At 45.6% G+C, this 18,378-nt stretch overlaps 1 protein-coding gene across 5 annotated transcripts in view; it reads left to right on the top strand.

The window, feature by feature from the left end:
- The window catches only part of SCN10A (sodium voltage-gated channel alpha subunit 10), a 103,520-nt gene extending 85,465 nt beyond the window's left edge, over positions 1-18,055 (top strand). For 4 of the 5 annotated variants that reach the window (XM_045798135.2, XM_045798134.2, XM_045798133.2 and 1 more), the window contains 7 exons: positions 2,381-2,503; positions 3,741-4,025; positions 4,762-4,815; positions 5,665-5,802; positions 8,144-8,248; positions 13,710-13,980; positions 16,733-18,055. In XM_045798135.2, the coding sequence (XP_045654091.2) occupies positions 2,381-2,503; positions 3,741-4,025; positions 4,762-4,815; positions 5,665-5,802; positions 8,144-8,248; positions 13,710-13,980; positions 16,733-17,940 (2,184 nt within the window). In that variant the 3' untranslated portion in view covers positions 17,941-18,055. Of the gene's footprint in view, positions 1-2,380; positions 2,504-3,740; positions 4,026-4,761; positions 4,816-5,664; positions 5,807-8,143; positions 8,249-13,709; positions 13,981-16,732 lie in introns of all 5 variants that reach the window. The other variant, XM_087870333.1, reaches the window with a different exon arrangement.
- The last annotated feature ends 323 nt before the right edge of the window (positions 18,056-18,378 follow it).

Below are 18,378 nucleotides of genomic sequence, written 5' to 3'. Positions count from 1 at the left end.
CCATCTTCCCATTTTTCCTTTAACCATCCACCTATCCTTCCTTTTTTTAAAAAAAGATTATATTTATTTAATTGAGACAGAGAGCTCACATGTGCACAAGAGGGGGGAGGGACAGAGGGAGAAGGAGAAGCAGACTCCCTGCTGAGCAGGAAGCCCAGTGTGGGGCTCTATCCCAGAACCCCAGAATAACCTGAGCTGAAGGCAAACCTGTAAGTGACTGAGCCACCTAGGTGTCCCCATCCTTCCTTCATTCCACCCATCTGCCCATTCAGACATTTTCCTTCCACTCCTCCACCCAACCAATCAACCTTCCATCCGTTCTCTAATCTCTTCCATTAATTTATTCTATTGAATTCTTTCCATTCATCCATCAGTCATTTTACCCAGCCATGCATTCTTCTCCCTTTCATCCATTCCATCCATCCAATATGCTATACTTTATTTTATCCTTCTTCTTTCTTTCTTCCTTCCTTCAACTGCCTGTCTTATCCATCTTTGTATCTTTTAATCCATTAATCTAACCATCCTTCCATCCATCTTCCTTCCTTTTCTCCTTCCTCTCATCCATCCCAATATTCTTCTATCTTTTCTTCAATTTATAAAATGTTTATTTATGACTACTGAATATATGAAGTGCTCTAGGAGAGGCAGAAGCCAAGAAATAAAAACTCCTTATCTCCAGGAGTTTGTGCTATAATCTTTCAGCAGATAAGACACACAAAGAGAAATAAACCTATTATAAGGGGGGTGAGCACTGCTGGAAATAATTAGGGTCTTAGGGACACAGAGACATGAGCCTGTGGGGGTGGGGTATTTGGGAAGGCTTCATATAGGAAATGACATTAAATGTGAGGCTTAAAATGAGCAGGAACATTAAGGTCCAAAGGGGACTGGGGGGTCAATTTTAATTAAAAGATGACCCTGAGCAAAAGTACAGACACAGGTATATTTAGGGAATAATTTTATTTGGATAGAATATATGAGTGAAACGGCTGAAAAAGTAGTCTGCAGCTAGACAGTACAGGCTAAGGAATCTGGAACTTAACCTGAGAGTGATAAAACACCAGTAAAGTCTGGGAGTAAGAGACACACATGATTATAATCAAACTTGCATTGGAGAATGGATGCAATACTAGAGACCAGTTGGCAGGCTAACAGCCCAAGCAGTGGGAGTGAAGCTGGGTTTGGGTGGAGGGCTTTGATGGAGAGACCCCAGACCCTGATTGCTCCAACTATAGATTTTGCACATGAGGCAGCATTCCCAGGGGGCTGAGCAAAAGATTGAATAGGGTCCAGCATGAAACTGGCCCCAAACCTCCCCACCCTTTGTCAGCCAGACAGCTGGGTGCCACCTGCTGGTGTCTGGAGCCCTGCATGAATGAAGAAGGTTTTTTTTCCCATTCCAGTTCTTCGTCCTGGTGGAATAAGCCACCCATTCAGAGAATAGGCATTTTTTGAGACTCTAGCACCCAAATGTAGACCCCTTCTTTTCTGAGAGTCTGGTGTACCTCCCCACCTAGCTGCCAGGATAAGCTAAGCCTGAATTCAGCCCACCAGTCATGGTGCAGTTGGGGTCTTCTAGGATTGAGTCACAGTCTCCAGCAAGCTCAAGCCTATGCACATGGTACCACCCTGGCACCTTCAAAGTTCCTGGAAGTTGTGACCATTTGTCCATGTCAATTTGTGTCCTTTACAGTCCTTGGTCCAACACTTTTAAAAATGTCCAACAGGGAATCACAACCCAGTCGTTATATCTCAGCCATCTGTCAAAGCTGGATTTCATGGACCCATGCCACTCACTCTTCCTTTGACTCCCTCATTTTATACAGGGGGAAAATATTACCTGGACTAGCAAAGCACTGACCCAAAGCCACACAAAAAATAAAAAAAAATTAGGGGTTGAGAGGAAACTAGACCCCACCGAGACCAGGACTCTTTGCCCTCCACTTTTCTGAACAAATACAATTAAGACTTACTTTGCATTCGTCAAAATAGACTTTCGGCATAACCCCCATGAAGGAAATCATCTCTTCAAGTCTCTGAAACTCAGAATTTCAAGGCTATTGAAGTCTGGCTGGTGACCCTGGAAGGGAAAAGGAAGGTTGATATAATACACTGGGAGCTTGACCACCCACAGACCACAGCATGGTGATGTGGAAGACTGAGTTTTTCTTTCCCAGAGGTTCAGAGAAGTGATGAATGAAATCTTTAATAAGGGAAAGAAACTGAACTCTCTCTAGACCTTTCACTGGAGTTCAAAATAAGATGGGAGCCAGGATGATGGCTTGGACAGGGTAGGGCGTGGGAGGGATTTCCTGTCTCCTTCTACCAGGACCTTCTGGAACCTAGAGTAATGCTTTTGTTCTCTGCCTGCACTCAGATCTCCCTGACAAGCCTTATAGCGAAGATCCTGCAGTATTCTGATGTGGCATCCATCAAAGCCCTTCGGACCCTCCGTGCCCTGAGGCCCCTGCGGGCTCTGTCTCGATTCGAAGGCATGCGGGTAAGATCTATCTCCAAACTGCTCTGGTCTACAGCATTTGGTACCGCTTCCCCCCTCCCATGCCCCTGAACCTGAGCTCTGGGCCTACTCCAACAGGTGGGCTCTGGGTTCTCGCTTCCCACTGGGACTTTGGTGGCGCTGCTGTGTCCTAATGCCCTGGTTTTCCTTCATGTGCCTTTGTGAGCACTCTTTCTTTCTCACCTCAAATATCATGTCTATCAGCACTCAGACTTACACTCCCCTGCTCGTAGTGAAGTGATCCTGCTTCTACATCTCTTACCTCCCTCTCCCTACCCTGCCTACTGTCCTTTTTGCCAAAATCTCGGAACACCGCAAACCCTTCATTTTTCCAAGACAAATGAGCCTTTCCTCTGACACTCCATTTAAATGTGGTGGCACCATCAGCTCAGCACCATGGCCACCATCCACTGGAATGCATCCTCTCTAACATAACATAGTCATGGGGTCCTATGGATTCTTCCCTTTCATCCACCCCTTTCCTTGCCCATCACTGTCACCTCCACATTGCTCTCACTGTCTTCTTCATGATGGAATGCTCACAAGCCATGCCCTTGAATTACTGGGGGAACAAGGGACTGCTAATTTGTCCCCCCCCCCATAATTACAAAAGGCTCCAGGTACTTACCAAAAGTGAGGTTTTGCTTTCTTCTACCATTGACTCAAAGAAGAATCCTATCTTCAAAAACACAAGTGGACTTCAAAAATTCACCTGTACCTTCACAAACACTAGGAACTTACAACTGACATAGTTTGAAACTGTTTTACCTCTAGGTTGCTGCTTTACAGATGAGCAAGTTAGTGAATATGGATTTCGATTTTCACTGATTCTTGACCGAGGCATACCTTGAGCTATATTTTTAAAAGCCCTTTTAAAGCAGCATTTAAGAAGAATAAAGCAAGGTCCTAGAAGTCTGTATACGCAAGCACAACACATGCACTCACCCCTAAATGAGCATGTGTGTACTATAAGTTCATCCATCTCCTCAATCTTGGGGAAAGACCCTAACACCTGCCCAGAATGAAGTTAGGGAGAAGATCTAAACCCATCTTCAGCTGCCCAGTGCCTCTCAGTCTTCTGAGTCTTAATTATTGCCCTAATTAACCCACTTCTCCAGCTGCTTCCAAAGGCCACTGGCTCATGAAGCTGACTGAGTGAGTGTAGACAGAAGTGGGATCCAGCAAGTAGGATTCCAGATCCTTTTACCTTTCCCCCCAGGTGGTGGTGGATGCCCTGGTGGGTGCCATCCCATCCATCATGAATGTCCTCCTCGTCTGCCTCATCTTCTGGCTCATCTTCAGCATCATGGGTGTGAACTTCTTTGCAGGGAAGTTTGGGCGGTGCATCAACAAAACCAATGAATACCTTTCTCTTGTGCCTTTGTCTATCGTGAATAACATATCTGACTGTAAAGATCAGAACCACACTGGCAGCTTCTTCTGGGTCAACGTGAAAGTCAACTTTGATAATGTTGCAATGGGTTACCTAGCACTTCTGCAGGTGGTAAGTCCTGAGATCAACCATGTTTCTTCCTTTGGTTACGTGATAACGTGGAGGGTCTGGGGTCTTCCAGAAGTTGCTATGTAGAGACTTTGCAAGGGATAGCAGTCAGTGTGAGCTGAAGTCACTCTCTATTCCTATAGACTAGCATGAGGCTAAAGGGCCTTACCAATGAAAGTAATGTCACAGTGGTGCAATTAGACAAGTGTGGGCTGGCAGCATAGAATAAAGGGATGAACCTGCAAAGAAATTTTATCAGATGACAACTTAGAATTCACTATTTGTTCAAAATAGACATGATATAGCCATCTGTTCAGTCTTCTGCAGATCCTCTCCTAGATGGTAATAAATTGTGTTCCAGGTATATTGTAATGATAGAAAGTGCTGGTGGTGATGACAGGCAAACACATTCACACTCCCATTCATTCATCCATACCTTGCCTTCATCTGCTTGTTCATTCAGTCCTCCATTCAATCAGGTGTTGATGCAATTGCTTATACATTTGTCATGCAGTTACCCACACCTTCCTACATCCCACTGTTTGTTCATGCATTGGTTCAACAATAATCCCTGAGTAGCTGTGGTGGGCCAGGCACCGTGCTTAGCCCTGGGAGATATAAAGAACTGCCTCCAGGGGGCCCATGCTCTATGAGAAAAACAGACAAATAAGTGAATCAAAAACAGAGTTCAGTGTAGATAATGGGCAGACACTGAGTGGCCTCTGCTCCTTGTTTCCAGGCAACCTTTAAAGGCTGGATGGACATCATGTATGCAGCTGTTGATGCCCGAGATGTGAGTCTCAGCCTGCTGTGCCTACTGCCTTCCCCTTGGTGCATCCCACTCACATCAGTCTATTTGAAATGGACTGACAATGGCTTTGGTGCCAGAAAAAGCAGTCCCCCCATAGCCTGGCCTTATCCCTCCCTGGAGCAGTGTCCAGCTGGCCCTATATTGAATGTATAAGCCAACCTCACCTGTTGCCCTACCAGGCATACTCCCCAGGCTTTTCAAATTCTTCTGCTCACCATTGAGGAAAATATCAGATAACCTCTTCAGGACTGTGTGTGAGGGCACTCCCTGGGCAGAGGCAGGAGCAGGGTGTGGCTACAACAAGGGTATTGTTGCGGCAGCAGGCGGAGGAGATGGGTGCTGCTGAGGAAAGACCCTTTGCTGCTGTGGCAGAGCTAATGCCCTGCCCCAACCCCCTCAGCCCACCTCTTGAGTTCACTCCCATGCTGTGCTTCTGATTCTCTGAGACTTGACTTTCTTCAATGCCTCAGAGCTTGCTCAGCGGCTCTTCCCCAAAGGACAGGGGATCGAATGTCCATAAAGTCAACCCTCACAGAAGTTTGGGGAGTCTGCAGATAAATGCTTCAGCTTCTCAATCCCTTAGAGGCACAATTCTGGTGGATTGTACACAGTTCATTGGAGAACCCCAATAGGATGGAGCACCAGTTGCCCCCCAGTGATCACATGCTTAACAACACCCCCTTCGGCTTTTCTCCTGCTTACCCTCTCTCTTCCTCAGTCCTGCTTCCTGACTCCCAAATAAACCATCCACCCATACCCAGGTCCTTGTCTCAGTGATGAACACAAACATACACCCACCTGCTCCCCATGCCTCACCTTGTCTGTTCACAGGTGAACTTGCAGCCCAAGTGGGAAGACAATGTGTACATGTACTTATACTTCGTCATCTTCATCATTTTTGGTGGCTTCTTCACACTCAATCTCTTCGTTGGGGTCATAATTGACAACTTCAATCAACAGAAAAAAAAGATAAGTGGGGCTCAGATGTTTCCACAAATCTTCCATCCCCTGTCCTCTGACCTTATGCCTAAAGCCAACATTATTCCAAGCCTTCATGTCTCACCAGGAGCCCAATTTTGGCCTTTAACACCAATACCCACCTTTGCACCCTGATTGCAGCCCTCACCCCTGCCTGGTGTCCTAAGGCTCCTGCTGGAAGAGCTGCATTTCTCTGTGTCAACAACATCCTCACTTCAGTCAGGGTCCCCTTCCTCTCTCACAGAGTGCCCAGGTCTTCCCAGCTGGAACCAGGTGTGCTGGGTGTGTCCCAGGTGATCCTTTGGAAACATCAACAGGGAAAGAAAGGGCTCCAGTACTTGCTGCCTCTGTCTGGGCCTTGACCCCTGAAGCATTGAGTCAGAGGGCCTCAGCAAGGGCCAGAGCTCCAGTGTTGGCAGAATCCCAACCCTCCTTGGGTTGGGGAGGAAGACTCTTGCATCCATGGATGCTGACTCTGATGAATATGAACCCAATACCGAATAACCTCTCATATTTACATTAAAATGTTAGGGCATTAAAGGTGTAAAACACTTTCTTGCTACCTTCTATTAATCCTTTCATTTAACACCCTCCATTCCTTTGAAGCAGACAAAGCACCACTTTAGACTAATGTAAGCTGTGATCCAGAGAAAAAAAACAGGGTCGTAGGGATAAGTCACATAGCATGGCACTGAGAGCCCAGCATTGGTTTTGGCACCATACAAACTGGGGTTGCACTCCCTACTCAACCACTCACTAGATGGCTGACCTGGCAATTTTTAAAAACTCTCTGAGCCTCAGCTTTCTCATCCATTCAGGGGAGTTAATAATAACCTACTCACAGGATTCTGGTGAGGGGAAAGTAAAAGCCTGTACAAGAAGCACCTAGTTTAGGGGCGCCTGGGTGGCTCAGTCGGTTAAGCATCTGCCTTCAGCCCAGGTCATGATCCTGCAGTCCTGAGATCAAGCCCCCACATTCAGCTCCCCACTCAGCAGAGAGTCTGCTTTTCCCTCTCTCTCTGCCCCTCCCCACTGCTTGTGTTCTGTCTCTCTTTCTCTCTCCCTCGTTCACTTTCTCTCTCTCTCTCAAATAAATAAATAAATAAAATCTGTTAAAAAATAAAAGAAGCACTTAGTTCAGGACTGAGCTACTGTACTATTATAATTTAGAATAAATATCTAATGGCATGGGCTTCTCACCTATAGGAAGTCCTTGGCCAGAGTTCTGGAGATAAGAAGTGGGCAGCGCTTCTCTGCCCCAAAGGGGCTCAGCAAGATAGCTGTGAAGTGCTGATCAATGTCCTCAGCACCCTAGGGGGCTTTGAGACCACTCAAGCAATCCCTTTTCCCATTGTATAGATGAGGAAACTGAGACCTTGACAGGGAGTTGGCCATATGAAGTGATAGAATGAGGTAAGCCAGTGATGAAGTTGGAGGGGGGACTATATTTGCTGACTCCTTGCCCAGAATTTTCAGTGTGGCCCCACCCAGTGTTCCCAACCCGCTGCCCTTGCCCCACTGAGATGTCTCTCCCTGGAGGCTCTCTGTATCCACAGATTTTCTAAAATCTCCTCTCAAATCACAGAGATTTCAGCCCATTTCCCCAGCATTTGCAGTGAACTAATTTACACAAACATGCTATGGAATTAGGAAGTTTTCAAATTATGCCAGAAAGTGAAAGGTGAGGGGTTGAATGAAGGAGGTCTAGAGGGTCCTCAAAGAAAATCCAAAACTAAGGGAGGAAGACATTTCCGATGGTGGTAATTCTGGCACTCTAACAGCAGAGGGCAATGAAATGGCAGAGCCTCAAAAGAACCAATCAAAAGTTCTCCAAGGACCTTTGGATAAGGCAGTAACTGTCCTTAGCTCCTCCTCTCCAGGAAGGTGTCAAGGGGCTAAATCTCAAGGTCTTGAGGGAAGCTCTTACCCCTGGCAGGAACTATGATTCCAGCATCCCAGTGGATTTGACTAAAATGATCAAGCTGGATTCAAGGCTCAGATTTAAACTGATATTTACCGTCCCCTTAAGTTCTGCTCCCAAATTCTTCCCACTCTCTGCCCAAGCAACACCTCTGGGTTCCTGAAGAGGAGAAACAAACAGGCTTTGTTCCAGAGACTCAGGCAGAAAGTCAGAGCTGGGGCTCAGTCTCACCCACTCTGTCACTAGTTGTGGCACCTGGGCAGGACCCTGCTTGATTCTGGCCTTGACATGTCTTTCGGCAGAGAAGGGAGAAGGTGGAGATGTTCTTCTTCTCCAGCATGCTCTGATTTTGGTATCTCTGGGAGTTCTTGCTGCTTTAATAACAGCAGTGTGTGTTATCCTCTCCTGCACTTAGGGGGCCAGGACATCTTCATGACAGAGGAGCAAAAGAAGTACTACAATGCCATGAAGAAGCTGGGCTCCAAGAAGCCCCAGAAGCCCATCCCACGGCCCCTGGTGAGCCCCAGAACTTTCCTGAAGCAGAATGTGTCTGGAAATCCAACCGATAGCTTATGCTTATGCTGGTTAGGGGTTGGCCAGTGCTTTCTGTGAAGGGAGACATCTGGGTTGAATTTGGGGATGAGGTAATGAGAGTCCCCAGGCCCAAGGAATGAGAAGTCTGAAAGAAGGAACTCTGGTCTTCTGGGGTGAATATATCTCCCAGTTACTCCCAATAGATCTGTTTAGGGAAGTACTGAGTTCCCCAACCAGTTTAGGGTTCAATCACAGGATTGGGAGCAGGTTAGGCTAAATGATACTAAAGGTGGTAAGAGCTCTGAGATGAAGTGTTTGTGTGGTTATGCATCATGATCTAGGTTGCAGTGATCTAGGTGCAGCTCCAGCTTCACCCTACATTCCACCCCATGCCTACAGTAGACAGACAGGAAATAGTCAAAACCCAAGCCCCTGGGATATTGGCCCCAGTCATGGTCATGGTCAATAGGAACCAAAAGTCATCCCACTGTTGTGTTTAAAGATTGACCGAAACTTAGAACTATACTCCATTTTGATTCCTTTATTCACAAAAACCCTAAGAGACATGCCCTTTTATTCCCCCATGAAACGCAACACCTAACCATATATATTATCACCTAAGTTCTTCTCAGTCCTCCACCAGAAGATGGAAGATGTCAAACCTCTAGTTGGCCTCTGTTGAGAGTAGATGAACAGGTTTGGGAGAGTATTGCTATGTAGGAAATGTACAACGGAACCTCTTCCAAGAATTTCTGAGCCATCAGAATGGAACTGACATCTTGTCCCTTTACATAGCCTTTCTGTGGTTAAGATGCAGTATCTGTGAAGAAAGCTACAGGTGCTGTCTAGGACACAATGCCATTAATCCTCCCCCCCCCCCACCACCAGGGCAAAGCCTAAGGACCTACAGCAAAGGAGAGGACTTTTTCCTAGAATTAAGGAGATATGTATTCTGTTGGCCAAGGCATTAGGATTTCTAAATCAAAGCATGAGTTTTGCATAAGTTACTAAAAACTTCATGAGCACATAATCTTGAAAACATTTATGGGAGAAAAAAATGCTATGACCTTTGGGTATACTTTACTTGGAAATAGTGATCATACATGTATCGCTATGCTCAATTCTGATAAGAAGTGTTACAATGAGGGGTGATAGGACATTCAGATCTCTGTAGAGGCAGAGATTTCCTTCCAAATCCCCCATCAAGATAACTAGGGTTGAGTGAGCCTTAAGACTCAGGGAGTACCCCTCTGTCAGCCAGTCCAATGGGCAGGAGCAGGCTCAGAATTAAAAGATATAGGTAAATGGCTGAACCCAACCAATTAGCGTCAAGTCAGGGGAGGAGGATCCTGAGACTTACAGAGAAATAAGCAGCTGAGTCCCTGCTGGCCTTCACTGGTGGCTGGACTGATGCTGAATCTACACTTGAACCAGACACTAAGGGGTCTGTGCTAGGGGCAACCCTTGGCAAAATCACGACAATTGTTAGGACTTTGCCCTACACACTGCTCAATCTCTCTAAACATCTCAGCTTCTCCCCTTTTAAAAACCAATCCCACAGGCCACCATAGCTTCCTCCTTTCAAGGAGGACAATTCCACTGAGATAAGATGAGCTGCATTTCAAAAAGGGACCCTGGAGAGGACACTATCTTAATACAAATGTCAGAACCTAATGTTGAAATTCCAGGCACTGCAGTAGGAGTGGAAGTCAATGGTTGGGCAGGAAGATCTATGACAAAAGCACCATTTCTGCTAATTAAGCCATAAACAAGACCTGGCAATGGGGGAGGCCCACCACATGGATAAGGGAAGTGAGACCTCACAGCCCAACTGTGTTTCTGAGATTCATCATTCCTTTGGATGGGAAGGGGGTGTATTACTAATTAACTATCAATACTGTCCTAGCTTTAGTGGAAGAATGTGGCTCTCTCCTTAATACTCTGTTCCAAGCACAGCCAACATTTTCCCCCTTTGCTCCCCTTATCATAGTTGAGGCAAAGCTGGAACATTTAAATAAGACTTTGAAGTCTTACGGGTCCCAAAGGGGAAACTAGCAGAACAGGGGCCCAAACAGCAACTGTATATGGCTGCTCTCCAGGATCCACAAGCCTTGGCCCATCCTCACTCTTGGCCAGCATCTATCTGGCAAGCAACATCTTGGCACCCACCACCCAGTGGGACAAGCCTGATCATCTGCCTTCCTCAAAGTCCAGAGCCAAGAACGAAACACAAGCAAAAAGAGATATTCCCACTCCTACCTAAGACTCACCTTCCCAGATTCAGCTCTCTTTTCACTAGATTATTGACACTGAAATGCTCACCTTCTTCCTTTAGCAGTCCCAACAGGTTGAGCTGGTCAGATAAGCTCAGCATTGACACAGGAGTTCTGCCCCACAGGTTCATGGGTGCCATTTCACAGCAAGGCCAACCTGGGATACACATACACACTCACACACTCCTCCTCACCACTGGCAAAGCTCAAGTTCTAAGTTGTATGCTTCATCCATAACAAAGACTACAGCTTCCACAAGTCTGGGAAATTTTATTCTATAACATTCTCTGCTGTAGAAATTACTAAAAGCAGATTTTACATACTTCATTTTGTAAGGAAATAATGGGCTCTAGAATATCACATCATCAGTCACACTTCATCATCTGTAAGAGCACTGAAGTTTGCAAAGGAGTGAACCCTGCCCACAGGTTAAGCCAAGAGCAGCCAGCAAGCTGCTCCTTTCCCCAGCATCCAAATATCCAGAGCAAACTCAACCCCCACAACTTAGTAATGCCACCTGCTCTGTTTAATTAGAAGTTGTGTTTACCCCCCCTTCCTTCTTCCCTTTCTTCTCCTACCAATCTTCCTACTTCTTATGTTCCATAAATGAGTGAAACCATATGATAATTGTCTTTCTCTGCTTGACTTATTTTGCTGAGCATAAGGGGGGATAAACAGAAGGGGGAATGAACCATGAGAGACTATGGGCTCTGGGAAACAAACTGAGGGCTTTAGAGGGAAGGAGGTGGGGGATTAAGATAGGCCAGTGATGGGTATTAAGGAGGGCACGTATTGCATGGTGCACTGGGTGTTCTATGCAAGTAATAAATCATGGAACTTTACATAAAAAACTAGGGATGTACTGTATGGTGACTAACATAACATAACAAAAAATTATTATAAAAAATGGAAAAAAATAATTAGAAGTTGTGTGGTCATGATGGGCTTTTATTTTTTCACCATTTTCAGTGATGAAATGGAAGTTATTAGTGGCTCTTCAATACCCCTCCCACTCCAGAAAAGACATGGGCCAGCAGTTATGCCCAGAGCCAGACCCACCTGGGTCTGATTCTTTGCTTTAACCCAACAGGGTAGCAACCTCTCCCCACCAGGAAGAAAAAAGCTAGACCCAACTTCTGTCACAGCCCTTCTCCCCACTGTCTGCTTTGTAGCTCCTGTGAGCTCCCTGGTGAGACTCATGACAGGGTCCTCTTTGCCTCTACTTATACAGAGCCCAGCACATAGTGTACATTCAGTAAGTGCCCGTTGTATACAATAGAGTAGTCTTCTAATTTTATTTGAGGTGTGGGTAATTCAGAGCTGTCCATTCTGTCATCCATTTATTCATCTATTTATTGAGCATCTATTGCATGCCAAGTACTCTGCAGACACTGGGGATAGATCAGTGAGCAACACATACAAAGTTCCTGCTCTCAAAGAGACTATAGTCCTGTGACATAGGGGAAAAATAGCAAAAATCACACACATACCAATTCACAGGTTGGAGAGATTCCTAGAGAGAAAGAATGGGATGAAGAGCAAAGGGTGCTTAGGACAAGGGAAAAAGAAGAGCCAGGAAGGCAAGAAAAGAACCAGGGAAGTAAGGCATGATGGAGACTCAGAAAGGAGAGTTTCAAGGTGGCAGCAATGCCAAACAGGTGTCTTTGGACTTACATTCTGGAGGTCATTGGTGATCTTAAAGAGAACCATCTCAGTGGCAGGATGGGAACAAAAGCCAGGTGAGGGTGAATCGAGGAGTGAATGGGAAAAAGTGATTGCACAAAATGCCTTCAAGAACTTGGCTGTGAAAGTGGGGGGAGAAGTACGGCGATAGCTGGAAGAAGATGTAAGGTTCAGGAAGATTTTTCTTTAAGATAGGAACAGCTAGGGGCGCCTGGGTGGCACAGTGGTTGAGCGTTTGCCTTCGGCTCAGGGCGTGATCCCGGCGTTGTGGGATCGAGCCCCACATCAGGCTCCTCCGCTGTGAGCCTGCTTCTTCCTCTCCCACTCCCCTGCTTGTGTTCCCTCTCTCACTGGCTGTCTCTATCTCTGTTAAATAAATAAATAAAATCTTTAAAAAAAAAAAGATAGGAACAGCTAGATCATTAGAGATTTAGCCAAGGAACCAAGAGATAGTAGCAAAGAGTGGGCAAGTCTAGCCAAAAACCTCACTCCTCAGTAATGAAGCTGAAGGACCAGGAGGTTTGTAGGTGGCAGCAATGAAGAAGAGGTGAAGATGAACTACCTAGAAGACACAAGCTTCAAAGGAGGAGGGTTTTGCAAGATGCAGGAGGAGCAGAGGTCCAGAAGTTACAGTGGGAAACAAGAAGGACTCCTGGCCTACCCTCTTGCCCTGGGGTGGGGGGAAATGAGCAGCCACTGAGTTTGTAGTTCTTGAACTCATGTTATACAGGCACAATGGGAACACAATGTTAAATAACATATGGTGCCATCCTTAAAAGACCTCACTATGTAGTAGAGAAGAAAAGCACACATGAAATGCTAGAACTCAAGACTTACTATAAAGGCTTTGGGAGGAAAGAGGAAATAGGCAATGTGGTGTGATGTGATTAGGTGATTAGGGAGATCTCCCTGGAAGGAGTGGGGCTTAAGAAAAGTGGATCACTCAAGACTATTGGGATTCAGATAGCAAAGAGATGGGATGGGAAGAACTTGCAAATGGTGCACCAGCAAGGAAAAAGTGCCTGGTGACTTCAAGGGGGTGGGAAAGGCAATGAGGAGAATCACTGAATTGAGGCACTGAAGTAGAATCAACCAAGAATAAGATTTTGGAAGGAGTTGGGGCACCTGGGTGGCTCAGTCATTAAGCATCTGCCTTCAGCTCAGGGTGTGATGCCAGGGTCCTGGGATTGAGCCCTGCATCAGGCTCCCTGCTCCACTGGGAGCCTGCTTCTTCCTCTCCCACTCCCCCTGCTTGTGATCCCTCTCTCGCTGGCTGTCTCTCTCTCTCTGTCAAATAAATAAATAAAATCTTAAAAAAAAAAAAGATCTTGGAAGGAGTAAAGACAGGACTTGGCTTCTGTTTGGATGTGGTGTGAGGAAGATAAGAGAGAGATTTTAGGAAGCCATCTATGGAGAATACAGCCTCTCCAGATGCCTCTTGTATGTTGGCCAGAAAGGCCCTGATGGACCATCTCTTGTTTTCTCAGAACAAGTACCAGGGCTTTGTCTTTGACATTGTGACCAGACAAGCTTTCGACATTGTTATCATGGTCCTCATCTGCCTCAACATGATCACCATGATGGTGGAGACTGATGAGCAGAGTGAAGAAAAGACAAAAATTCTTAACAAAATCAATCAGTTCTTTGTGGCTGTCTTCACGGGCGAGTGTGTCATGAAGATGTTCGCCTTGCGGCATTACTACTTCACCAATGGCTGGAATGTGTTTGACTTCATCGTCGTGGTCCTCTCCATTGGGAGTAAGTGGGCTTACACGTGGTGGGGAAGCCCAGCTTCTACTTGGGGTTGCTTGGGGTTTTTTTCAAAACCAAGAGGGCAACAACAAACTTTTTCAATATACATTATATGTTAGAGGAGCCTAGTATTTGCTGCTTTCCGAGAGGAGGAGATTTAAAATGCCCCTTGTCCTCTCTGTGAAATGGAGAGTTTCCACTGGCCTTCCCCATGCTGTCACAAAATGTTTTTAGGCACTTACTGTGTGCATAGCCCATTGCCTGAACTTTGGGGCTGATAGGGACAATCACTCCTCCAGAGAATATAAGATGATGGAGTTTCCAGTGGGCCTTATCTTGATGGTCTTCAAAGAGGAGAATGGGTGATATGATGTGAGGTGAGTCATTAAATACTTTCTGGAAAAGGAGGTGGTTGCCAGAAGAGTGATCGAAGACTAAGAGTGTTCAAAGGAGATTCTTACGTCAAGGATCTGCAATTAAATCTTTATATAACTGTCCACTTAGGGAATGTGAGTGATAGACAAATCAAAGGATCCATGCCAAGAGATCAATGCTCTTAGAGGCTCTGGGTGTTCGAATGATAGGCCCAGTATTTGGGGGCCAATGGGTGTTCAGAGAAAACTTACAAAGTCAGAAGCTAAAGAAGGGAATAGAGCCACCACAGTTGAGTGCTTGCTGACTTCTGAAGACTGGGCTAGGCTCCTTGGATCTTCACAACAGCTCTCTGAAGGGGTGTTATTATCCTCATTTTATACATTTAAAGTTGAGCCTTACAGCTTAAGAAAATTATGCAAGGTCATACAGTTTGTTAAGGGTAGAGCTGAATTTAGACCAGGCTAATGTTCTTCTAATAAACTAGCTGCCTTCTACCAACAACCAAGAGAATGCCTTTAGCCTTCTTGTGCTTTAGGCAAAGTTTGGCCCTACAAAGGCCAAATCCCAGTGCACCAGCTTTACTTTGCATTATAAATATATCCTGACCTGTTATATCATGACCTGCTTACTTTTCATGTCAGAGCATAGCTGTAGATTTAATTTTCCATTGATTTACCATCAAGAGCTAACAGCATCTAAATACGACTTGGCAGCACTTAATCAATCTCCCTGCCCTGGTGCTGAAACACAGCCTTGGGTTGTTTATTTGTTTGGGAGGTTTACATTTGTTTTTGTTTTCTGTTTTGTTTGTTTTCCTGTTGCTGCTGTTTTTTTTTTTTTTTGTAAGAGGTTTGTTTTGATTGTTTTCTTTCCAAAGTGAGAAATACTAAAGGTCATTTTGACTTTATAGTAGAGAAAAGAGCTTGCTTATGTGACTTCCCATATCAACACTACAGAAATAAAATATACTCAAAGTACTCCATTCTATGATGGGGACACCTTAACTACCAGCTCCTATGACCTACACAGCAACACCATCCACTGGTTAGAAACCAGTCATAGAGACAACTGGAAAACAAGTAAAAGAACCCACCTCTTCATCCTTCTGCCCTCCCTCTCTCCCTTCCTTCCTTCCCACTAGCAAGGCATGTATTGAGTATCTAATTGCTACAAGTATGAAGACTCATACTCCCTAGAAGTATTATGGAGACTGGTTGGCTGGCAGAATCTCAGTAGATTACACAGACACATAACACACTGTGGAAAAATATCCCAGTTAAACTTGCTTTAAGAGAGGGGCTTTCATAAAGATTTTATAATACAATATTATAATCATTTCCCAAATCTCTTCCCCCTTCTTTCCTCCTTCCAACACAATACTGTGACCACCCATATTCATATGACAAAAGACAAGTAGGGGAAAGGGGTCAAGGGAACCCTGGCAAGGAGAGAGAGCTTACCACCATACCCCTCACCATTTGTCTTGAGAGGTTTTGAATCCTGTCTGACCTAAAGGCCTCACCCAATCTCTCATGGTCCCAATAGGCATCCACAGCCTCAAGATCAAGCTTCACAAATCTTCAAGTTAGATATCATATAGGGAAACATGTACATTCTTCATCTTTCCAACTTTCTTCATAATTGGGGGTTGGCAGGCCATAACTGACCCTAAACAAGCCCATCTCCAGGCCCTAACATAGAGTTCAAACACAGCTAGAGATGAAAGAAACAAATAAAAGCCATTATGCAGACAGCTGGCCATTCAAATCCATTCTACTTTAGCTGTCAGCAAGTTGCCTGACTCTTCAGGCCCCCTTATAATTAACACCAGGCTCTGTACAATTATCCATAGGACCATGTGCCAGGAACTGAGTCAATCTTCACAGTAGGAGATGGGGAGATGAATCACAGGGGATCCTGGCCTTCACAGAGCACAGGACCAGGGAAAGGTGGAGGAAAGACATGTCCCAATGCTGAATTCTCAGGGAAGAGTAGGACCTGTGTCATAGACAGAAACAGACAAGACCTGTGAACATGTGGAATATGGTGCAGTCGCTTGCAGATAAACTAGGCTGCAGAAGATAGGGCTTTGAACATGGAGGTTGACTAAGATGAAGACATTCCGGGTGGAGGGAAAGAAATATAAAAGCATGGTGGGAAGCATGGGACTTACTTGAGAGGGAAAAGTTTTATGCAATGAGCACATACTGAGCCCCTACTTTATGCCAACCACCATGCAAGGCTTAGAGGGTCCAGAGTCCTTGAATACAGATGCTCACGTGAAGATCCATACAGAGCAGAGATGAGAGAATGTGATTGCAGCCAGCTTTGTCAGGGCTCATGCTTGCAAGTACTAATTAGATCATTTCTCCCTCCTCTACAGGCCTGGTATTTTCTGCAATTCTTACGTCACTTGAAAATTACTTCTCCCCAACGCTCTTCCGAGTCATCCGCCTGGCCCGAATTGGTCGCATCCTCAGGCTGATACGAGCAGCCAAGGGAATCCGCACACTGCTCTTTGCCCTCATGATGTCCCTGCCTGCCCTCTTCAACATAGGACTGCTGCTCTTCCTCGTCATGTTCATCTACTCTATCTTTGGCATGGCCAGCTTCCCCCATGTAAGTTGGGAGGCTGGCATTGATGACATGTTCAACTTCCAGACCTTCGCCAACAGCATGCTGTGCCTCTTCCAGATCACCACATCAGCCGGCTGGGATGGTCTCCTCAGCCCCATCCTCAACACAGGACCCCCTTACTGTGACCCCAATCTGCCCAACAGCAATGGCTCCCGGGGGAACTGTGGGAACCCAGCTGTGGGAATTCTCTTCTTCACCACATACATCATCATCTCCTTCCTCATCGTGGTCAACATGTACATTGCAGTAATTCTGGAGAACTTCAATGTGGCCACGCAGGAGAGCAGTGAACCTCTGAGTGAGGATGACTTTGACATGTTCTATGAAACCTGGGAGAAGTTTGACCCAGAGGCCACTCAGTTTATTACCTTTTCTGCCCTCTCAGACTTTGCAGACACCCTTTCAGGCCCCCTCCGAATCCCAAAACCCAATCGGAATATATTAATCCAGATGGACCTGCCCTTGGTCCCTGGAGATAAGATTCACTGTTTGGACATTCTTTTTGCCTTCACTAAGAATGTTCTGGGAGAATCTGGGGAGTTGGACTCTCTGAAGGCAAATATTGAAGAGAAGTTTATGGCAACTAATGTTTCAAAAACATCCTATGAACCAATAGCAACCACCCTCCGATGGAAGCAGGAAGACATTTCAGCTACTGTCATTCAAAAGGCCTATCGGAGCTATGTGTTGCACCGTTCCACGATAATCTCCAACCCCCCAGGTGTGCCCAGGGCTGAGGAGGAGGCTGTGTTACCCCCAGATGTTTTTGTATTCATGGCAGATGAAAATTGCACACTCCCAGGCAAATCTGAAACTTCATCTACCACATCTTTCCCACCATCCTATGACAGTGTCACTAGAGGCCTTAGTGATCAAGTCAACATGAGCACATCTAGCTCAATGCAGAATGAAGATGAAGTTACCAGTAAGAAAGCAACTGCCCCTGGGCCCTAACGAGGACACTCAGCATGGACCTAACCAGTTCTGATGTGACCTTCTGCTCTATGATAACTCTTTCCCACTAAAGGTGTCACCCAGTTACCACCTCACCAATGCATGCCACCAGTCACAGTGTCAGAACTGGGTAGAGAATGCATTTGGTGCCCACCTTTGGAGAAGCCCTCAAAACCAACAGGAGTCAGAAGCCAAGAGCATCTCCACTGTGACTACCCTTTTGAATTTCAATATCAGATGATGTATTCTCTTACTTTCCAGAAAATGTCCCTGGTCCTTTCATTTTAATTGTGACCAGAGCTTACATTTACTGTGATAAACTTCTCAGGACCAGAACTTCCAAAGATATACGGCAAGGATGTTGCTGAAGGTCCAAGTTAGTCCTCTGTGAAACACCACAGAGATTGACAATGTTATTTAGGATTTTGCATGACTGCA

The sequence above is a fragment of the Ursus americanus genome, chromosome 20 (genome assembly GCF_024610735.1).
Source record: "Ursus americanus isolate L20-20 chromosome 20, mUrsAme1.1.p, whole genome shotgun sequence".
Taxonomy (NCBI): Eukaryota; Metazoa; Chordata; class Mammalia; order Carnivora; family Ursidae; genus Ursus; species Ursus americanus.
The sequence above is the reverse complement of the archived record's forward strand: the minus strand, read 5'-3'. Positions and strand labels throughout refer to the sequence as shown.